The sequence below is a fragment of the Tachyglossus aculeatus genome, chromosome 10 (genome assembly GCF_015852505.1).
Source record: "Tachyglossus aculeatus isolate mTacAcu1 chromosome 10, mTacAcu1.pri, whole genome shotgun sequence".
In the NCBI taxonomy this organism is placed as follows: Eukaryota; Metazoa; Chordata; class Mammalia; order Monotremata; family Tachyglossidae; genus Tachyglossus; species Tachyglossus aculeatus.
The window spans coordinates 58,740,815-58,759,662 of NC_052075.1; the positions used below are offsets into that span (position 1 = coordinate 58,740,815).

General features: G+C 48.3%; 1 protein-coding gene across 1 annotated transcript; it reads left to right on the plus strand.

Moving 5' to 3' along the window:
• Positions 1-14,127: 14,127 nt before the first annotated feature.
• On the plus strand, positions 14,128-15,066 carry LOC119933330 (olfactory receptor 6C76-like). The gene has a single exon (XM_038752795.1). It carries the CDS (start codon positions 14,128-14,130, stop codon positions 15,064-15,066), a length of 939 nt encoding a protein of 312 aa, XP_038608723.1.
• Positions 15,067-18,848: the final 3,782 nt, after the last annotated feature.

Consider the following 18,848-nt stretch of genomic DNA (forward strand, 5'->3'; position numbering starts at 1 on the left):
GGATTCTTCAGCGATGAAATCCCACAGAAAAATCTGCAGGAGATGCAGAGGGTCGACCACAGAGATTTGGTACCTGTACATTAGCCTTAATTAGCTAGGGCGTGGAACAAATAGGACATTTGTACATTTGTTAGCTTCATCTGCTAAAAAACAGGACCTGACGGTTCTCCATCCCTCTGTGACCCCCACACCCGCCCCCCTGGAAATCCCTTCCCTGGCCAGGTCCCCTGCTGCCTCATCCACTCAGAGCGGAGTCAAGCCTTTTCACTTCACATGAGAGACGTTCAGAGGTTTCTTCAGCGGGGCTGTGCCGAAGCTAATAGAAATCTCCAGGTTCAATGTGTTTTTTTTTGCAAATCTCCGACTGTATCCGAGATAGGTGAAGCCTTTTAGCAAGAGGCCCTTTAGCCCTGAATCACTCCCTTTCCTCTTCCCCCCTCTCCCCACCCCGCGGCACTTAAGTATATACTTTTATTTTTTTTATTTATGTTGATGTCTGCTTACTTGTATTGATGTATATCTCCCCCCACCCCAGACTGTGAGCTCGTTGTGGGTGGGGATTGTCTCTCTTTATTGCTCTATTATACTTCCCTCAAGCGCTTAGTACAGTGCTCTGTGTACAGTAAACGCTCAATAAATAAGATTGAATGAATGAATGAGGAGCGACCTTATTGGTCAATTCAGGGAGAGGAAGCCGAAGACTCACCACCTTTTACTCTCATTCTCTCACTCCCCTCTCTCACTCCCCTCTCTCACTCCCCTCTCTCACTCCCACCCTCTCTCTCTTCTCTCCCACTCCCACCCTCCCACTTCCCGGATAACACCCACCCTCTCACTCCTCCTCTCACATGTGGACTCGGCATATATGCATTGTCTCGGTTATAATGTACTACACTGATTTCATCGCTTAGAACAGTGTTTTACACATAGTAAGCGCTTAATAAATGCTATGATGATGATGATGATGATGATGATGATGATGATGATGATGATGATGATCTGATTTGGGCAGACATTCCAATCTGTCCTATTTGTTTCGCGCCCTAGCTAGTCCTTGTTTTTACTCTGGCTGCCACTCTTCGGAAATCATCTCCATCTATCTCGTCCATTAGATTGGAAACTACTGGAAAGTAGTAGTGCAGTGCCTAAGACTCACTAGGCAGTCAATAGATTCCATTTGATTGATGGATGGATTGCTTAATACTCAGTCCACCCTCAACATATGCTACCAACACTCTCTAAGTGATCAACAAATGCCATTTCATTGATTGATTGTTGCCAACTTGTACTTCCCAAGCGCTTAGTACAGTGCTCTGCACACAGTAAGCGCTCAATAAATACGACTGATTGATTGATTGATTGATTGCTTTGCACTAAATAGGCTTTAAAAAGATACCGTGAGATCAATTGATGAATTGATTTGCACTCAGTAGGTGCTCAGTAAATACCAGAGAAGGACTAAAGGAGTGATGGATTGACTGACTAATTGATTGATTAATGTATAGACCTGGAATCCCAGTTCATATGAGGCGGGGTGATATTGGAAGAGCATACTGATCTAAGACCAGAAGTCCTAGAAGGGGGAGGAGATTTCTGAGAAAGCCACAGGGAACGTTAGGATCAGAGAAACAGCACCGGACGACAGGCTGGGGGAAACTGGTTAGTACCTTGTCTGTCATTCTTGTTGTTGTTCCTGGAAGTGTTCCCAAGTGGAGAGACTGGTCCCAGCACTTTCTCTCCCTGCTCACCCGAGGCCTGGGCAAGGGAGTACGGTCAGTAGGTCCTACCGGGAGGTCCTACCGGGAGGCACTAGATTGACTGATGTATTGATTGACTGATTGATTGATTAACTGCCGGGTCAACCCATGACAGTGGACGCCCACAGGAAAGGACAGCTCAGAATGGCGGCAGGGATCCAGCTAGACCAAGAACCGAGTGTCAGTCTGTGTTCCCGTGGGGAACACATATTGTCACATGAGCTGCAGCGGTGGGCAGGGCATTAGTAACGTTCGAGGAGACTCTCCAAAGAAGCTCTGGTCATTCTGAGCTTCCTGGAGGCTGAATAAATGGGCCTGTCATAATCTCCAATCTACAACCACCGATCAGGCATTCTGGGAGGGAGAAGATACGGAGGCATCCCCCTGGGAGAGTCACGACGACAGGAGAGGGGTATATCTGGGTCTCTCAGTCGGCCGCCCCTATCTCAGCCCTGACCTGATAGCACGGAGACATGCAACACCCCGGAGAGACGAATGCGGGAGCAGAATGTCAGAGGGGCTGAAAGACAGGGATTCTGTCTGGAAACTCTCCCAAATTCTGTAGGGCAGCGGCTTCCCCAGCAAGTGGGATAATCAGAGCTAGAGATGCTCCGGATTAAAGTCTTCCCCGTTTCGGGACGGGACACCCCAGCTGGCATCAGAGTCACAGGTGTCTGCAGTGTCCCGTTCTGCACAGGGCAGAGGGAAAAGGTACCTCACTTCTTTTCCCTGTGGTGGAACAGAAATACTCTGGCCTCGTCCTGTTTCCTTCTCAAACAAAAGGGAAGGGCAGAGAGGTTGGGGAAGGGAGAGTTGAGGAAGAACAGCCTGAAAGCTGGGGAAGGGAGAGCTTCTCTCTTGTACCTGTGGTAGACAAGGGAGAACCCACAGGAAAAGGAAGGGAGGGAGGGAAGGAGAGAGGAACTGACGGGTGCTACTTCTCCCAGAGAGGTGTAATACAGAGAACACAGAGTCAATCGTTAGCTCCTACTCAGGGACTTTTAATCCCTCACCTTCCCAGGAGGTCTCAGCCCACGTACTGAGCGTGCGTTGTTGACACGGGTAGGGTTTGAACACATAACTAAATCCTGACGGTCCCACCTTCACAACATCGCTAAAATCCACCCTTTCCTCACTCTTCTTCCAAACTGCTACCACGTTAATCCAATCACTCATCCTAACCGGCCTGGATTACTGCATCAGCATTTTTGTTGACACCCCCCCCCTCCCCCCCAGCCTTTGTCTCTCCCAACTCTAGTCCATACTTCACTCTGCTGCCTGGATCATTTTTCTACAAAAAACGTTCAGGACATGTCTCCCCACTCTTCAGAACAGTCCAGTGGTAACAAAAATTCCTCATTATTGGCTTTAAAGCTCTAAATCGCCTTGCTCCCTCCTACTTCACCTTGTAGTCTCCAACTACAACCCAGACCGCGCATTTTGCTCCTCTAATGCCAACCTTCCCACTGTGACTCCATCTCGTCTATCTCTCCCACGTTGATCCCCTGGGTCCTGCCTCTCCTCCTGTCTCACTGGAATTCATCGTTAATACTATCCTCCCTTGGAAGGTGGAGAAAGTTATTCCCCTTTCCAGGAGCACCTATCAGCGCCCTCACTCGTCGTCCTATCCATTCCTTCTACTGTCAGTCTCTTCATTTTACCAGGTCCTCCTCACCCACGAAGTCACCGGAGTCTGTCTACTTAACCATGAGGAGAGAGAGGCAGGGAGATAGAGAATGATAAAGATGACTGATAGGTTGTATCTCCTAGCTCTATTGGGCTCTCCTAAGCACTCAGTACACTTTCCTGCTCACGGTGGCTTTCAATAAGCACCCTTGATTGACTGATTGGTAAGCGGTGTCTCCTTCTTCCCTTCGTTTTGTTGCCTTCGTCAGGCTCTGGCTCCGTGTCATAAAGGTGAGCTCCTTCTCGTTCCCACGAGGAAGTCCCGCAAGCGAAGCCTTTGCTGCCGGGGTACGTCTCTGGGCTGCCGTGGTCTCTTTTTCCCCGCTCCAAATCGTGGCCTGGGTTGAGGTCCACTGTGTGGGGAGGGAAATCCGAGCGTCGTCGACACCCTTGCGGCCTGGAGTGTGAGACCCGCATCGCGGAGCGGGGGTTCCACGCTGCCACCTCCGTGGACCTCTCACTGCCCCTCCCCTCCCGCTCTCCCTTCTCCCCTGCTGCACACCCAAAGAGTCTGAGCTGCCGCTGCTTTGGAGCCTCACCCTCGTCTGCAGGAGGCTCACTGCCCGAACGCGACTCTCCCGCAAACCCCAACCCCGGTCTCAGGTCCAGACTCCAATGCCGGACGGGCTCCAGCAACACAGAACCATAGTCCCATTCACACTCACACACACCCTGACCAGATAGGCTCTGGCTTGTCACCCAGTCCCTACCCTGGATTGCAGCCTGCAGCATCTCCTGGAGCCACTGTTTCTCTAACACCTTGGTATTTAGGGCTCTAACATGGCAGATCATCCCACAAGGTGGAAATCGGTAGCCGCCGACCTCTGGCCCACGTCCTGACTCTGGCTTGGAATGTCCTCCCTCTTCATATCCGACAGTCGATTACTTCCGCCCCCGCTCCGGCCCCCCAACCACCTTCGAAGCCTCAATGAAGGCACATCTCCTCTTTGGGAACGGTGTGGGCGCTGATAGGGACTCCAGGAAAGGCGAATAACGTTCTCCCACCTCTCCGAGGGAAGACAATAGTAGTTATGAGTTCCACTAGGACAGGAAGAGAGGCAGGTCCCTGATGTCCAAAGCAGGAAATCCCCATAAGGGCGGTAAGCTCTTTGAAGGCAACCATCATGACTCTTCTTTATGGTACTTGCCTACTATGTGACAAGCACTGTACTAAGCGTTGAGGTAGATACAAGATAATCAGGATGGACACCATCCTGCTGCAGATGGTGAACAGAATCTAAGAAAGAGAGTGTAGGATTCAAACCTCTGGTCTGGAATGCCCTCCCTCTTCACGTCCGCCAAACTAGTGCTCTTCCCCCCTTCAAAGCCCTACTGAGAGCTCAACTCCTCCAGGAGGCCTTCCCAGGCTGAGCCCCCCTTTTCCTCTGTTCCTCCTCCCCTCCCCATCGCCCCGATTCCCTTCCTCTGCTCTACCCCCTTCCCTGACACACAGCACTTGTGTATATTTGTACATATTCATTATTCTATATACTTTATTAGTGATGTCTATATATCTATAATTCTATGTATCTGTTATTGCCTGTCTACTTATTCTGTTTTGTTGTTTGTCTCCCCCTTCTAGGCTGTGAGCCCTTTGTTGGGTAGGGATTGTCTTTATCTGTTGCCGATTTACACTTTCCAAGCGCTTAGTACAGTGCTCTGCAAACAGTAAGCGCTCAATAAATACGACTGAATGAATGAATGAATCCACATTTTCAATGGTATTTGTTAAGCACTTTACTATGTGTCAAACTGTTCTAAGATTGGGAGTAGATAAATATTACTTAGGTTAGACAGAGTCCCTGACTCACCTGGGGGTTGCAGTCTACATAGAAGGGAGTGCAGGAGAACTGAGACACAGAGAAGTTAACTGACTTGCCCAGTGGTCACACATAGCTAAGATTAGTACACAGGTTCAATGACTCCCAGGTCCGTGTTCCTTTCCATTAACCCACGATGTTTCCCAGTTTGTTTCCACTAGGCCATGATGCTTCCCAGCTACTGATTCCATTGTCCTCTCCCAAGCTCTCAGCATAATGCTGGGTCCCCAGTGGGAGCTCAAAAAATACCACTGATGGATTAATTGAAAGTAAGTTCCACCCCCAAAACAGCCCAATACTTCAACCACCCTAGACTTAAACACCAATGGTAGAAGGAAGATCCCAATTGCTCCATCTCCCTTGCTCTCCTCTTGGTCACTTGGGCTGGGGATTGACTACATGTTTTGTTTTGTTGTCTGTCTCCCCTTTCTAGACTGTGAGCCCGTTGTTGGGTAGGGACCGTCTCTATATATTGCCGACTTGTACTTTCCAAGCGCTTAGTACAGTTTTATGCATACAGTCAACGCTCAATAAATACGATTGAATGAATGAATGAATTAACAGCTTAGAATGGCTGAGTTTGTGCCCCATCCTCCGACCTTCTGGACATGTCCCCAATCCGGGGATTAAACTTCTGCAGCCAGAGCCATCTCACGATCATCCATTCATTAATGTCTCCTGATTCGCCCCTGGGGAGACTTTCATTGTTCTCACAATTGGTCCCCTTGTGCCCAACAGAAACCAAAGAGTATAAAACCCCCACTCTTGGTCCTGCCTTAGGTAGAGAAGCCCATCTCCTGCCCAAAGTATCAAAACTGACTCCCCTATTATGAGCTGAGAAAAGTCCTGATGCCTTCCTTCTCTCCCCCTTACCAGAGATTGCTGAAATTTTGGCCTCGTTGAGCATAGATGGAATCACGTGTCCAATGGTGATGGGAGGGAGAGGAGCTAGCAGGATCCGGAGAGGTGCGTGTAAGCCTGGAGCAGGGGAACAGGTTCGAAATTCCACCCAGGCATGACCTTATCTCCTTGCAGCTGTACTAGGCCTGGGCCAACCCCCGGAATTAGGGCAGAGTCCTAGGGAAGGGAGGACCTCTCAGGGTCACCTTGGTCTGTTCCTTTCCTGTTGTGAATTTCAGAACCTCAATCTGTGGACGACTGCATCCACATTCCCTCGAACCCTGGACTCCAAGGAAGCTCCCTGATGGTTGCTAAGTCTCTGAGCACCCCACCTCCACCCTTTATCCAGATCTACGAATCTTAAGAGGTAGTTTTGCCTGGTGGAAAAAGCATGGCCTGAGAATCAAAGGACATGAGTTCTCCTCCCTGCTCCAACACCTACCTACTGTGCGACCTTGGGCCAATCACTTACCTTGTCTGTGGATCAGCTCCCTCATCTGCAAAATGGGGATTCAATTTTTGGTCTCCCTCCCACTTAGATTGTGAGTCCCAAGTGAGACCTAAGTATCCTATATCCACCCTATCGCTTAGTACAGTGCTTGGCATATAGTAAGGGCTTGACAAAAACACATTCATTATTCACCCAGAGTTCTCAGTAAATATTATCTCTACTTCACCGTCAGACAGGTTCTCTGTGCTGAACCTAAGGATCGCAGCTGGGACCATCAGGCGTCCGTTTTCCCTCGGGAAGGTGTCCGCCACAAATCCATGAAGTCATCTCAAGGACTGGGTCCTGACCTTGGCACTTGGCCCGGAGTGGAGAACTCTAGGCAATCCGGAGCTATCCCCGCCCACCTAATCTGGACCAATGGACGGCACAGCCCTCTGTCCCCCTCCAGTGAGCTGGATTGAGAGTCCTCTGGTGTTCTCCAACAGGAGTCACAGGTCGTCCATGAGGAATCATACGTAAGGGACTGACTTCATCCTCTTGGGGCTCACGGACGGCCCGGACTTGCAGACAGTGATTCTCCTCTACATGTCTGTCACCTACATAATGAGAGTCACCGGCAACCTGACCATCGTCCCCCTCACCCTGCTGGACTGCTGCCTCCACACCCCCATCTACTTCTTCCTGTGTTGCTTCTCTTTCCTAGAGATCTGCTTTACGTCTACCTTTATTCCCAGATTCCTGGCCACCAACACTACGGGGGACAGGACCATTTCCTACAACCGTTGTGTAACACAGCTATTCTTCTTATTCCTGCTGGGGGCGACCGAATTCTTCCGCCTGGCCACCATTACCTACGACTGCTATGTCGCCATCTGCCGGCCGCTGCACTACACAACCATCATGAACTAGGGTGTCTGCACCCTACTGGTCTTCTGCTCCTGGCTAACCGGGTTCCTGGACATCTTTCCTCCTCTTATTCTTGGCCTCCAACTGGACTTCTGTGGCCCGGTAGACATTGACCATTTCTTCTGTGACATCTCCCCTCTGCTCCTGCTCTCCTGCTCGGATACAGGGTTCCTGGAGCTGATGGCGTTCTTCTTGGCAATGGGGACATTCCTGTTCACCTTGGCGTTAGTGCTGAACCCCTTCATCTACACCCTGAGGAACCAGCAGGTCAAGCAGGCCTTCAAGGACCTGGTGCAGCAGGTTGGAGGTGAAGACTCCTCCGTGATGAAATCCCACAAGAAAAGCTGCAGGAGAGGCAGAGGCTTGACCATAGAGACTCAGTGCCTGCATATTAGCCTAATGCCTCATCTGCCGCTCAACAAGCAGGACCTGACGTTTATCCGTCCCTCTTTGTACCCGCAAACCAGCCTTCCTGAAAATTCCTCCTCTGCCAGATCTCCCTGCTTCTAAAGCCCTTCTGCCCTCGACCACGCATTGGAGAACTTAGCGTTTTCTCTCTCCGTAATAGAGATTTCCTGAGCTTTACTCAGCAGATTTGAGCCGAAGCCAATAGAAATCCCCAGATGTAATGGGTTTTTTGCACATCTCCTTCTGTATCCGAGCTAAATGAGGCCCTTCCACTGGAGGAGTGACGTCATCGGTCATTACGGGGAGGGGAAGCCAAAGGCTCACCAACTTTTTACTCTCATTTTCTCACTCTCTTCTCTCACTCCCTAACTTTCACCCATAGCCCGGGGTCGGGTTAATTCAGGAATCGGCGTGGCGAGAGAGAGAGATAGGCCGGGGATGGAAAGCCTGTGTTTTATACAAAATTTATTCAGTGAGACGAAGTGAATGATTTAATTGTTTAGGTGTAATGAATTGAACTTCCCTTTCGGGAGGAATGTGATCTGTTAGTAATATTAGAGCTTCCCTAACGGGAGGAACACACTTACACGTTACTCGCACGTAGCAGAACACCCAGGTTCCACCCAGACGTTATTCACTGTAGGGTTGTTTACACGTGGTGGGGCTGCTAGCTCTCTCCCACCTGTGACGTCCCCCACAACTTGGGAGGAATCCATTCATGCGTTACATGCCCATGGCGAAGTGCCTGGCTTACAATGTGCCAAGTACTGTTCTAAGCGCTGGGATAGATTTAAGTTTTGTCCCACGTGAACAACCTCCATTGTCTAGATGAGGTAACTGAGGCCCAGAGAAGTTAAATCACTTGTCCAAAGTCACACAGCAGACGAGTGGCAGAGCGGGGATTAGAACCCACGACCTCTGACTCCCAAACCCGGTTTCTTTCCACTAAGCCACATATGAATAAATGCTGACGAGAGATGAGAATGGGGGGAGCGAGAGAATGGGAGTGAGTCAGGGAACGAGGGGGGAGAGTGAGAAAATGGGAGTAAAAGGTGGCCATTGGATAGGAACCTTCCTCTGCCCCGACCCACGGATCTGCTTTCCTGGTTCCCATGGCAAGCCAGGGATGTTATAGACCCGTGCGGTCAGGGGAGGGATAGCACTGGAAGGCATAGCTTCCAGTGCCACCCCACCACCATGAGACCCGGAGAGGATGCAGGAAGGGGTGGGTTCAGGTAGGCACGGATGGCGAAAGCCAAGGAGTGGTATGTCCCAAGGTGACCCTGGGGTACCGGCCATCTCAAGGTCAAATGCTATATCATGGCCGCCTAAACCAGCAGGCGGAACTCGGAAGTGAGGGTGGGATACTGCCCCCACAACCAAAACTGCTAGATTGATAGCCGAAGCTGGGAATACAGAAGGCGTCCCCCGCCCCCGTACCAATCAAATTAGATATGGAGAAAAGGGGAGGACAGAGATTGGATAAACTGAGGTCGGAAGCTGGAATGGTCTAAGAATACAGGTGATAAATACCTGCAGCCTCTAACCTTCTGGGTAGAGGATCGAGATTTGCAGCAGCCGACTGCGGGGCACCTCTGCCCAGAGCGTAAGAAGCCCGCTCTGCCTGCATCAAATGAGGAGCTGTGGGATGGGTGAGTGTCCCATCCCACTGAACGCTCGTGGGGCTTGTCCCCCTTCTAGACTGTGAGCCCACTGTTGGGTAGGGACCGTCTCTATATGTTGCCAACTTGTACTTCCCAAGCGCTTAGTACAGTGCTCTGCACACAGTAAGCGCTCAATAAATACGATTGATTGATTGATTGATTGATTGATTGATTGGAAGCCATACTCAATATAGCTCTCTTTACACAGTAAGTGTTCAGTACATTCCATTGATGTATTAATTGCAAATTGCTGCTACCCTGTGGGGAGACTGGATGTAAAAGTGTTCTGAGTGACCCAGCACCTGATTCTTCACAACTCTCTAACAGTGAAATATATTGATAACAACAACAATAATTACAATAACAATAGTGGTATTTGGTATTTGATAATTAGGTATTTGATATTGAGAAGCAGTATGGTGCTGTGGATAGAGCACGCGCCCGGGAGTCAGAAGGACCTGGGTTCTAATCCTCCATCCATCACTTGTTTGCTGTGTGGCCTTGGGCAAGTCACTTCACTTCTCTGGGCCTCAGTTACCTCATTTGTAAAATGGGGATTGAGACTGTCAGCCCCAGGTGGGACAGTGACTGTGTCCAACTCGATTTGCTTGTATTCACTCCAGTGCTTAATACAGTGCCTGCCACATATTAAGTGCTTAACAAATGCCATTACTATGCGCCAAGTACTGTACTAAGTGCAGGGGTAGATACAAGATAATCTAGATATGGGGATCCCAGTCTAAATAGAAGGAAGAACAGGTATTGAATCGCCATTTTTCAGATGAAGGACTAGGGCACAAAGAAGTTAAGTGACTTGTCCAAGGTCACCCAGCAGACAAAGGATTAAAACCCGGGTCCTCTGACTCTGGATCTTGTGCTCTTTGATCTGGGCCTTGCTGTTTCTTAAAAGCAATCCCTCCAGAGTGATCAAACCCACTCAGGAACAGTTCATCATTCCATTGTTGTGTCAGAGGTAGGCAAATAGAGTCCTCTCCTGAAATATAAACTTTGAGAAGTGACTAATGAGGCACTAGGGGAATGATTAGTAAGCTTGGAACATAAATCTCTGTGGGGGTGGGGTGGGGACAAGGTTCCTCGGAGCCTGGAGACTAGAGCTACCCTCGAGCCAGCCCCACAGCTACCCAGAGAACAAGAGCTTCCACCAATACTATTCATATTTTCTGTTGTAAACTCAGACTGGGGAGCTTCAGGCCCTGGGGGATTCCTTTGTCTGGATAAGGCTCTCCTGAGAGAACAGATCTACTGAGAAACCACAGTTCAGAACCCTGTATTCAACCATCTGTATAACCCTCTTCCTTGTGGGGAAAAGATTGTGATTTTTACAGCTTTTATCCAGGTCATTCTACTCCCATCACCCTTGTCCTCGTCTCTCCAGCCACCAGTACCCTTCCTTCATCCTGGAACTCTCCCTTTCCAGATCTGGCACACCACTACTCTCCCCATCATCAAAATCCTTCTTAAATCACTTCTTCTCCAGTGAGTCTTTCCTGACTGATCACTGATATCCCCACTTTATATCTCCCACAACGGCCATTTCAGCACTTCTGTCCAACCTAAGCATTTGGGTACTCACCTTTGGTAATAATAATAATAGTATTTGTTAAGCGCTTACTATGTGCCAAGTATTGTACTAAGCGCTGGGGTGGATACAAGCAATTTGGATTGGACACAGTCCCTGTCTCACGTGGGGCTCACAGTCTCGCTTCCCATTTTACAGATGAGGTAATTGAGGCACAGAGAAGTGAAGTGACTTGCCCAAGGTCACACAGAAAATAAGTGGCAGTTCCTGGATTAGAATCCATGACCATCTGACTCCCAGGCTCATACTCTATCCATTAAGCTATGCTGCTTCTCTGTCCATATCTCACGCACCCTACTAATTATTGGTTTTAATCTCAGCTCCACCACTTGTTTGCTATATGATCTTGGGCAAGACACTTCACTTCTCTGGGCCTCAGTTCCCTCATCTGGAAAATGGGGATTGAGACTGTGAGCCCCACGTGGGACAAGGACTGTGTCCAGCCCAATTTGCTTGTATCCATCCAAGCACTTAGTACAGTGCCAGGCACATAGTAAGCACTCAACAAATACAATAATTTTAATTAATAATAACAATAATCTATCAGAGGAGACAGTTCCTGATATAGATCACAGACAGTTGAACAGCTACTGTGTGCAACAGTGGTGATTGCAATGCACTGAGCCTTTACAGTATCTCGCCCCCTCCCCCCACCTCGGCCCCTCGCCCCTATTGCCCCGCAGCCCACATTGTCAGAGAGCTAGCAGGGAAAGCAGTTGCCACTTGTAGTCACGGAACAGAACATCACCAGTCAACCATATTTACTGAGCACTCACTGTGTGCAGAGCATTTCCTAAGCACTTGGGAGAGTACAATATAACAATACAACAGGCATATTCCCTGACCACAATGAGCTTACAGTCTAGAAGGGGCGATAAACAGTAATATAAATGAAAAAATTACAGATATGCTGTTCAATAAATTACAAATGTCCAAGATCTCGTCATCTGCAGACACCCCTGCGCTTTCCCAATGTGGTCAGGCAATGCTGAGTATGTCGCTCGGTGGCCTACCCTGACTAAGCCCTCATACCCTCTTCTACTCCTTTCTGCATCGCCCTGACTTGCTTCCTTTATTCATTGCCCCCCTCCCAGCCCCACAGCATTTATGTACATATCTGTAATTTTATTTATTGACATTAATGTCTTTCTCCCCCTCTAGACTGTAAATTCGTTGTGGACAGGGAATATGCCTGTTTATTGCTATATTGTACTCTCTCAAGCCCTTAGTACAGTGCTCTGTATTCAATGAATATGACAAAATGAAATACGATTGAATGAATGAAGTGGGACTAAGGGCCGGTGAGATATTTCCCACTTTCTTGAGAACAGCAGGAAAAGAAAAACAAAAGAGCAACTGCAGCAGCAGCTACAGCTGCTCCTAAGTACGGCTAGGAGTACAGTGGCCATTTTTCCAACACGGGTAGCTCAGGGACCAGGGACCACTTGGTGAAGAGAGGATTGGTGAAGCCAGCCCCAGCTCCAGGGAAAAAAAAACCCTTCAAGATCCCCATCACTCCTCCTTCGGGATTTTTCCAGGCACTGCCTCTTTCCCACCCAAATTAAAATTCTTTGCTCAGGGGGTTGAGAGCCGAGTTCATTAGTGCCTTGCAATAAGCATCTCCAGGGAATGGCTCCTTTCTTATCTAAAGGACCCTCCCCATCTGCACTGAAAGGAACTCATAAGGGGGCTGAATTTTGTCCCTGTAAAATAAGGGCTGGGGGAGGAAGGAATAATGTCAAATCTCCTTTCTGTGACTGTTAGGAAGCAGCTTGCTTTCGCCAGTCTCATCTATCCTGTCTTTCCCTCCCTCTAGAACAGAGTTCTCTCCAACCCCGTTGGTAAGCTGGCAGGAAGGGTGTCTCCCCGGACCCTGACTCTTCTCCCCTCCGCAAACCGATGGAAGCAGCAGCAGAAGGAGGAGGAGGATAAGGAAGATTCTGTTCTGCCTGGCAAGACACCACGAAAATGGGGAGAGATTTGCGCTGTGTAAATGCTAGGCAATTCTTCCTGAGCACAGGAAGAAGGTCGATTTGGATTTTCAAACGAACAAACCGAATATTCAGGGTGAAAACTCTGACCAAAACCATCGAGTGTCAGAAAAGTAAGTACGTGTTCCTCCTTAAGTATCTTGGTCCTCCCGAAATCTGATCTCTACTAGTTTTTCCTGCCCCATATCTGACCTTTCTGATTTGAGCAGTGAAGAAGACAGAGACAATTGGAAAGGAATCGGCTGGATTGGTATTTTTACTGGCTGGGTCGATCTCTAAGGGGTTGGGATTAGCCTGTGTGTCAAGTGATCTGTTGCCCCTGGCAACTCTCTCCTTTTCACCAGGCAGATCCTTGCCTGGAGCCCTGCTAGGGGTCTATTGGATGGTTCTCAGCTATGGAATACCTGGGGTTCTAGCCACAGCTCTGCCTGGAGATGGCTGAAAAGACTTAACTGACCCTGGGTTCAAAAATCCGGGTGAATTCCTCGATAGCCAATGTTTACTGCTGATCTCTCCCATTAGATTGTAAACTCCCCACAGGCAGGGTCTGTAGTCTATTGCTGTGCTCTGTATGCTGTAAGCACCAAATAAATACCACTGATTGATTGATTTTACTTCCCTAAGAACCTATGAGAGTGCTGTGTACAGAAGAGGTGCCCAGTAAACGCTGATAAGGATTGGTTTAATAAAGGCAGCCAGGGTGATGATAATGATTCAGTCCAATGAGGGTAGGAGAAGCATTCCAACTGGTTTCTTTGAGTTCCTCTTTTCAGCCTCTCTTCTCATTTAATCTTATTTATTGAGCCCTTACTGTTGGCAAAGGGCTGTATTAAGCAATTGGGAGAGTATAATATAACAATAAACAGAAAACTTCCCTGGCCAACTTCAGTTCTGCTTCCTCTCTCATCCTCAGGTGTGACCCCAGAGGAAATCCAGAGTCAGCGATGAGAAATCAGACCTCAGTGACCGAGTTTATCCTCCTAGGGCTGACGGACAATCCAGACTGGAAGATTGTCATCTTCATATTCCTGCTACTCAGTTACCTGTTGAGCATCACTGGGAATCTGACCATCCTCACCCTCACCCTACTGGACTCCCATCTCCACACCCCAATGTACTTCTTCCTCCAGAATTTCTCCTTCCTAGAAATTTTGTATACGTCGGTCACCATTCCCAAACTGCTGGTGGGTATTTCGACCGGGAACAGGTCCATTTCCTATAGTGCTTGTGCCATTCAATTGTTTTTTTACATCCTCCTGGGGGCGACGGAGTTCTTCCTCCTGGCCGCCATGTCCTACGACCGCTATGTCGCCATCTGCCGGCCGCTACATTACTTAACCATCATGAGCCGGAGAGTCTGCGCCCTGCTGGTCCTCTGCTCCTGGCTGGTCGGCTTCCTGATCATCTTTCCGGGCCTCATCCTGGGTCTCCAGCTGGACTTCTGTGACTCGAACGTCATCAACCATTTCACCTGTGACACTGCGCCCATGCTGGAAATTTCGTGCACCGACACGCAATTATTTGAGAAGATGAATTTTATATTAGCAGTGGGGACACTCCTGGTCACTCTGACACTAGTCGCCGTGTCCTACACGGCCATCACCCGCACGATCTTGAGACTGCCCTCCACCCAGCAAAGAAAAAAAGCCTTTTCCACCTGCTCCTCCCACATGATCGTCATCTCCCTCTCTTACGGCAGCTGCATATTCATGTATATCAAGCCATCCCCCAAGGAAGGTTTAGACTTCAACAAGAAGGTGGCGGTGCTAAACACCTCCGTGGCCCCCATGCTGAACCCCTTTATCTATACCCTACGAAACCAGCAGGTGAAGCAGGCCATCAAAGACGTGGGCAAGAGAGTGATTTTCTTTAAGAAGAAATAAGAGGCTTTGAACGCTTGTTTGTGATTCTGTAACAGGAAACGAAATTGAAGGCCCCAAACTTTCCCTAGTGAGGATGGACTTACAGCTCTCCCCTCAGGTCTTCCTTCCTCATCCTCTTTTTCTGTTTCCACTCCCAGGTCTGATTTGCCCACTGCTTTATCCACTAGACCTGCCCCTTAGCGTCTGTCTCCCTCTGTAGACTGTAAGCTCCTTGTAGGCAAGGATCATGACTACCTACTCTACTGTATTGTACTCTTCCCAGCGCATTGTACAGTGCTTTGCACACAGAAAGTGCTCAATAAATACCACTGACTGATTGATTGATTGATTACTGTAGCAGCAATAAAAGTAGTAATAGCAAAGCATCAGTAGTACTAGCAGAAGTAGTAACAGTAGTAGAAGTAGTCATAGTAGCTATAGTAGTAATATAGCAGCAGACATAATAGCAGAAGCAATAGAATGAATGAATTGTTATTAATTAATTATTACTATGGTATTTGTTAAGCACTTACTATATGCCAGGCATAGTTCTGAGCGCTGGGGTAGGTACAACATAGTCGAGTTGGACAGTCCCTGTCCTATATAGGGCTCACAGTCTTAATCGCCATTTTACAGATATGGGAACCGAGGCACAGAGAAACGGAGTGACTTGCCCAAGATCACACAGCAAGTAAGTGGTGGAGCGGGGAATCTCACTGAACACTCAGTAACGTGTTCTGATCACTCCATTTATAAATATATTTTATTTCTATCTCACCCATTAGAGTGGAAGCTCCTCGTGGACTGATAATTTGTCACATGTTTCTCACCAACCTCTTTCTACTCACATCAGATGAGAACTCCTCTCTGATGACTATTGGACTGTCACCCTGCTATCTCCCCGACACCAATCTAATCTCTTCTCCCAAGCCTCTTACCCAGACTGTGGCCTTTCCTCCTCCCAAGCAAACCTTCCAAATGTACCTCGCTGGCGATTCTGCAATATTCCATATCCTACTCCCTTCCCTCTCCAAGAAACACACTGCCCTCTTCCCTCAGACAGAATACATTAGAACCCTCCTTCAGAGCCAAATGCTACTTCCTCCAGGAAGACTTCATTGATTGATGGCTCCCTTTCCTGGTTGGAGTGTCCCTTTAGCCACTTTCACTACCTTGTGCACCTCTTTTTTAGTCGAGTACTTGTAAGTTTTGTGAGTGTGATTGTGATTCGTATTTGAATGACTTGCCTGAGGTGAACAAAAGACCACTGAGAGAGCTGGGAAAAAACCCTAGATATTCGACTGTCTTCTCCATCTATCCTCCTTGTCCTTCAAACCATTTTTCAATCCCCATCTCCACCATGATGGATCCCAGATCTATCTCTTTTCTTATGGCATTTGATAAGCACTTACTATGTGTGAAGTAGTCAGTCAGTCAGTTATTGAGTATTTACTGTGGCAGAGCACTGTACTAAGCGCTTGGGAGAATACAACAATAAACCGACACATTCTCTGCCGACAATGAGTTTACAGTCTGGAGGAGGAGACAGTCATTAATAAATAAAAAACACTGTTCTAAGCACTGGAGCAGATATAAGTTTATCAGGTCCCTGTCCCACATGGGGCTCACAGTCTAAACTGGAGGGAAGAGGTTAATCCTGATCAGTGCCAAGTGATGATCTCAGATGATGTTAGCAGAATTCGTGATTCTGCCTTGGTGGAACAGTGTCAACTTCTTCGTTTCTTTAACAGGAAAGAGTAACTCACATGAAAAGTGAACTCAACTTTGAAAAAAATAAATAATAATAATAATAACATTTATTAAGTGCTTACTATGTGCACAGCACTGTTCTAAGCGCTGGAGAGGTTACAAGGTGATGAGGTTGTCCCATGGGGGGCTCACATTCTTAATCCCCATTTTACAGATGAGGTAACTGAGGCACAGAGAAGTTAAGTGACTTGTCCAAAGTCATACAGCTGACAATTGGCAGAGCCGGGGTTTGAACCCATGACCTCTGACTTCAAAGCCCGGGCTCTTTCCACTGAGCCATGCTGCTTCTCAAATAAATGCAATTACAGTATCTATTTTTAATATCTCCTTCCTGTCTTCAAATGTGAGGATTGCTGGGAGTGATCAGAGCTGATCCTGTGTAAAAAAAAATACTGGGTAGCGATGAATCCCTCTCCAGTCACCCAGAGCCCATGGAAAAAGCAATAGGGAGTGAGGAAGGGAAAGAAAAGAATGTATGTCTTTGTATGTATGTATGAATGAAAGTCTAACCTCAATACTCTCTTACTACAACCCAGCCCGCACACTTTGTTCCTCTAATACTAACGTACTCACTGTACTTCGATCTCGCCTATCTCCCCGCTGACCTCTCGTCCACGTCCTGCCTCTGGCCTGGAACACCCTCCCTTTTCACAATCGACAGAAAATTACTCTTCCCACCTTCAAAGGCTTATTGAAGGCACATATCCTCCAAGGGGCCTTCCCTGATTAAACTCTCATTTCCTCTTTTCCTCCTCCTTTCTGCGTTACCCTGATTTACTCTTTTCATTCACCAGGCTCCGCCAAACACCACAGCACAGCACGTATGTATATATCTGGAATTTATTTATATTAATGTTCATCTCCCCCTCTAGACTGTAAGCTCGTTGTGGGCAAGGAATGCGTCTGCTGTATTGTTGTGTTGTACTCTCCCGAGCCCTTAATACAGTGTCCTGCTCACAGTAAGTGCTCAATAAAAACGAGTGTTCGACAGAGGTGAACATCTGTGTCTTCTGACTCTCAAGCACTCTATCTCAGCACCTTGGACAATTCCCACGTCCCGTGCTTCTAGATCCAGCACTGGATAGTGTGGAATCAGAGGAACAGAAATACTCCTGTGATATTCTAGATAGCGACATGAAGATGTTCTGGTGATACTCTAGATAGTATCGCAAAAAGGAAGTGCTAGTTGTAGCACCAAAATTCTGACCCAAATAAGTCCGTCACTTTGGAACTTCCTACCACTGCTTAACATTGGAGAAAATGGAAGGAAAGGGAAAGGAGAGAAAATAAGCACATTTTCCTGGAAACTTTTCAGGGGCTAATCTGGGCTATCAGAAGCGCCCCCCTCCCCACCCCCTACTCCAGGATAAACCCAGTGTTTCTGCCCCTCAATGGGGAAGAAGTTAGCCAGGGGTCTCCAGGCTGAGTCTCAGCAGCCCTCGCCTCGCCTCTACGCTCTAAGCACCTTTTTCTGCTCTTCGTTCTGTTTCCCAAGGGCCTCAGTCTCTTTCGTCTCCCATCGTGGTTAACGGCGTAGATTCATTAGTGCTCCTCAGCACGGTTTCCCGCAGCTCAGCTGTGGCTCCTGGCCCCCGTTCCCCCAGAGCCCATCCCGAACAGAGCGGATAAAGACAGCCGAGGCCTTCAGAGTCTTTCGCCTCCCTGCTCAATGAGTAGAACTCCTTCATCCGGATAAACCGCGGTCCACACCGATGATCCCGACAGCGGGAATATGGCCCCGAAAGCAACAGCCGACAGAGCTTTCCAGGGTCTTGTATGAGTTCTGGGAAAAACCAGGAGTTCTTCCCTGGAAAAGCCTGGGAGAGATTCCCCCCGCCCCACCACCACCACTACGGTGAGATTTTAGTTGGGTGTAGTAGAGGCTGCTTCCGGGTGTCCAAGAGGTGGAACTAGACTTTAACACAAAATTCTCTTCTGTCTCTGCATGCCGAGTCAAAGGCCCTAGAAAGCCGTCAGAGACCGTGGGAAAATTGTGTGATCTTTGTTTAACATGAGAAAGATTTTCCTTTTCC

Excerpts from the sequence above, each read along its gene's own strand:
- LOC119933330 (XM_038752795.1), top strand. The coding sequence starts at position 14,128 with ATGAGAAATCAGACCTCAGTGACCGAGTTTATCCTCCTAGGGCTGACG.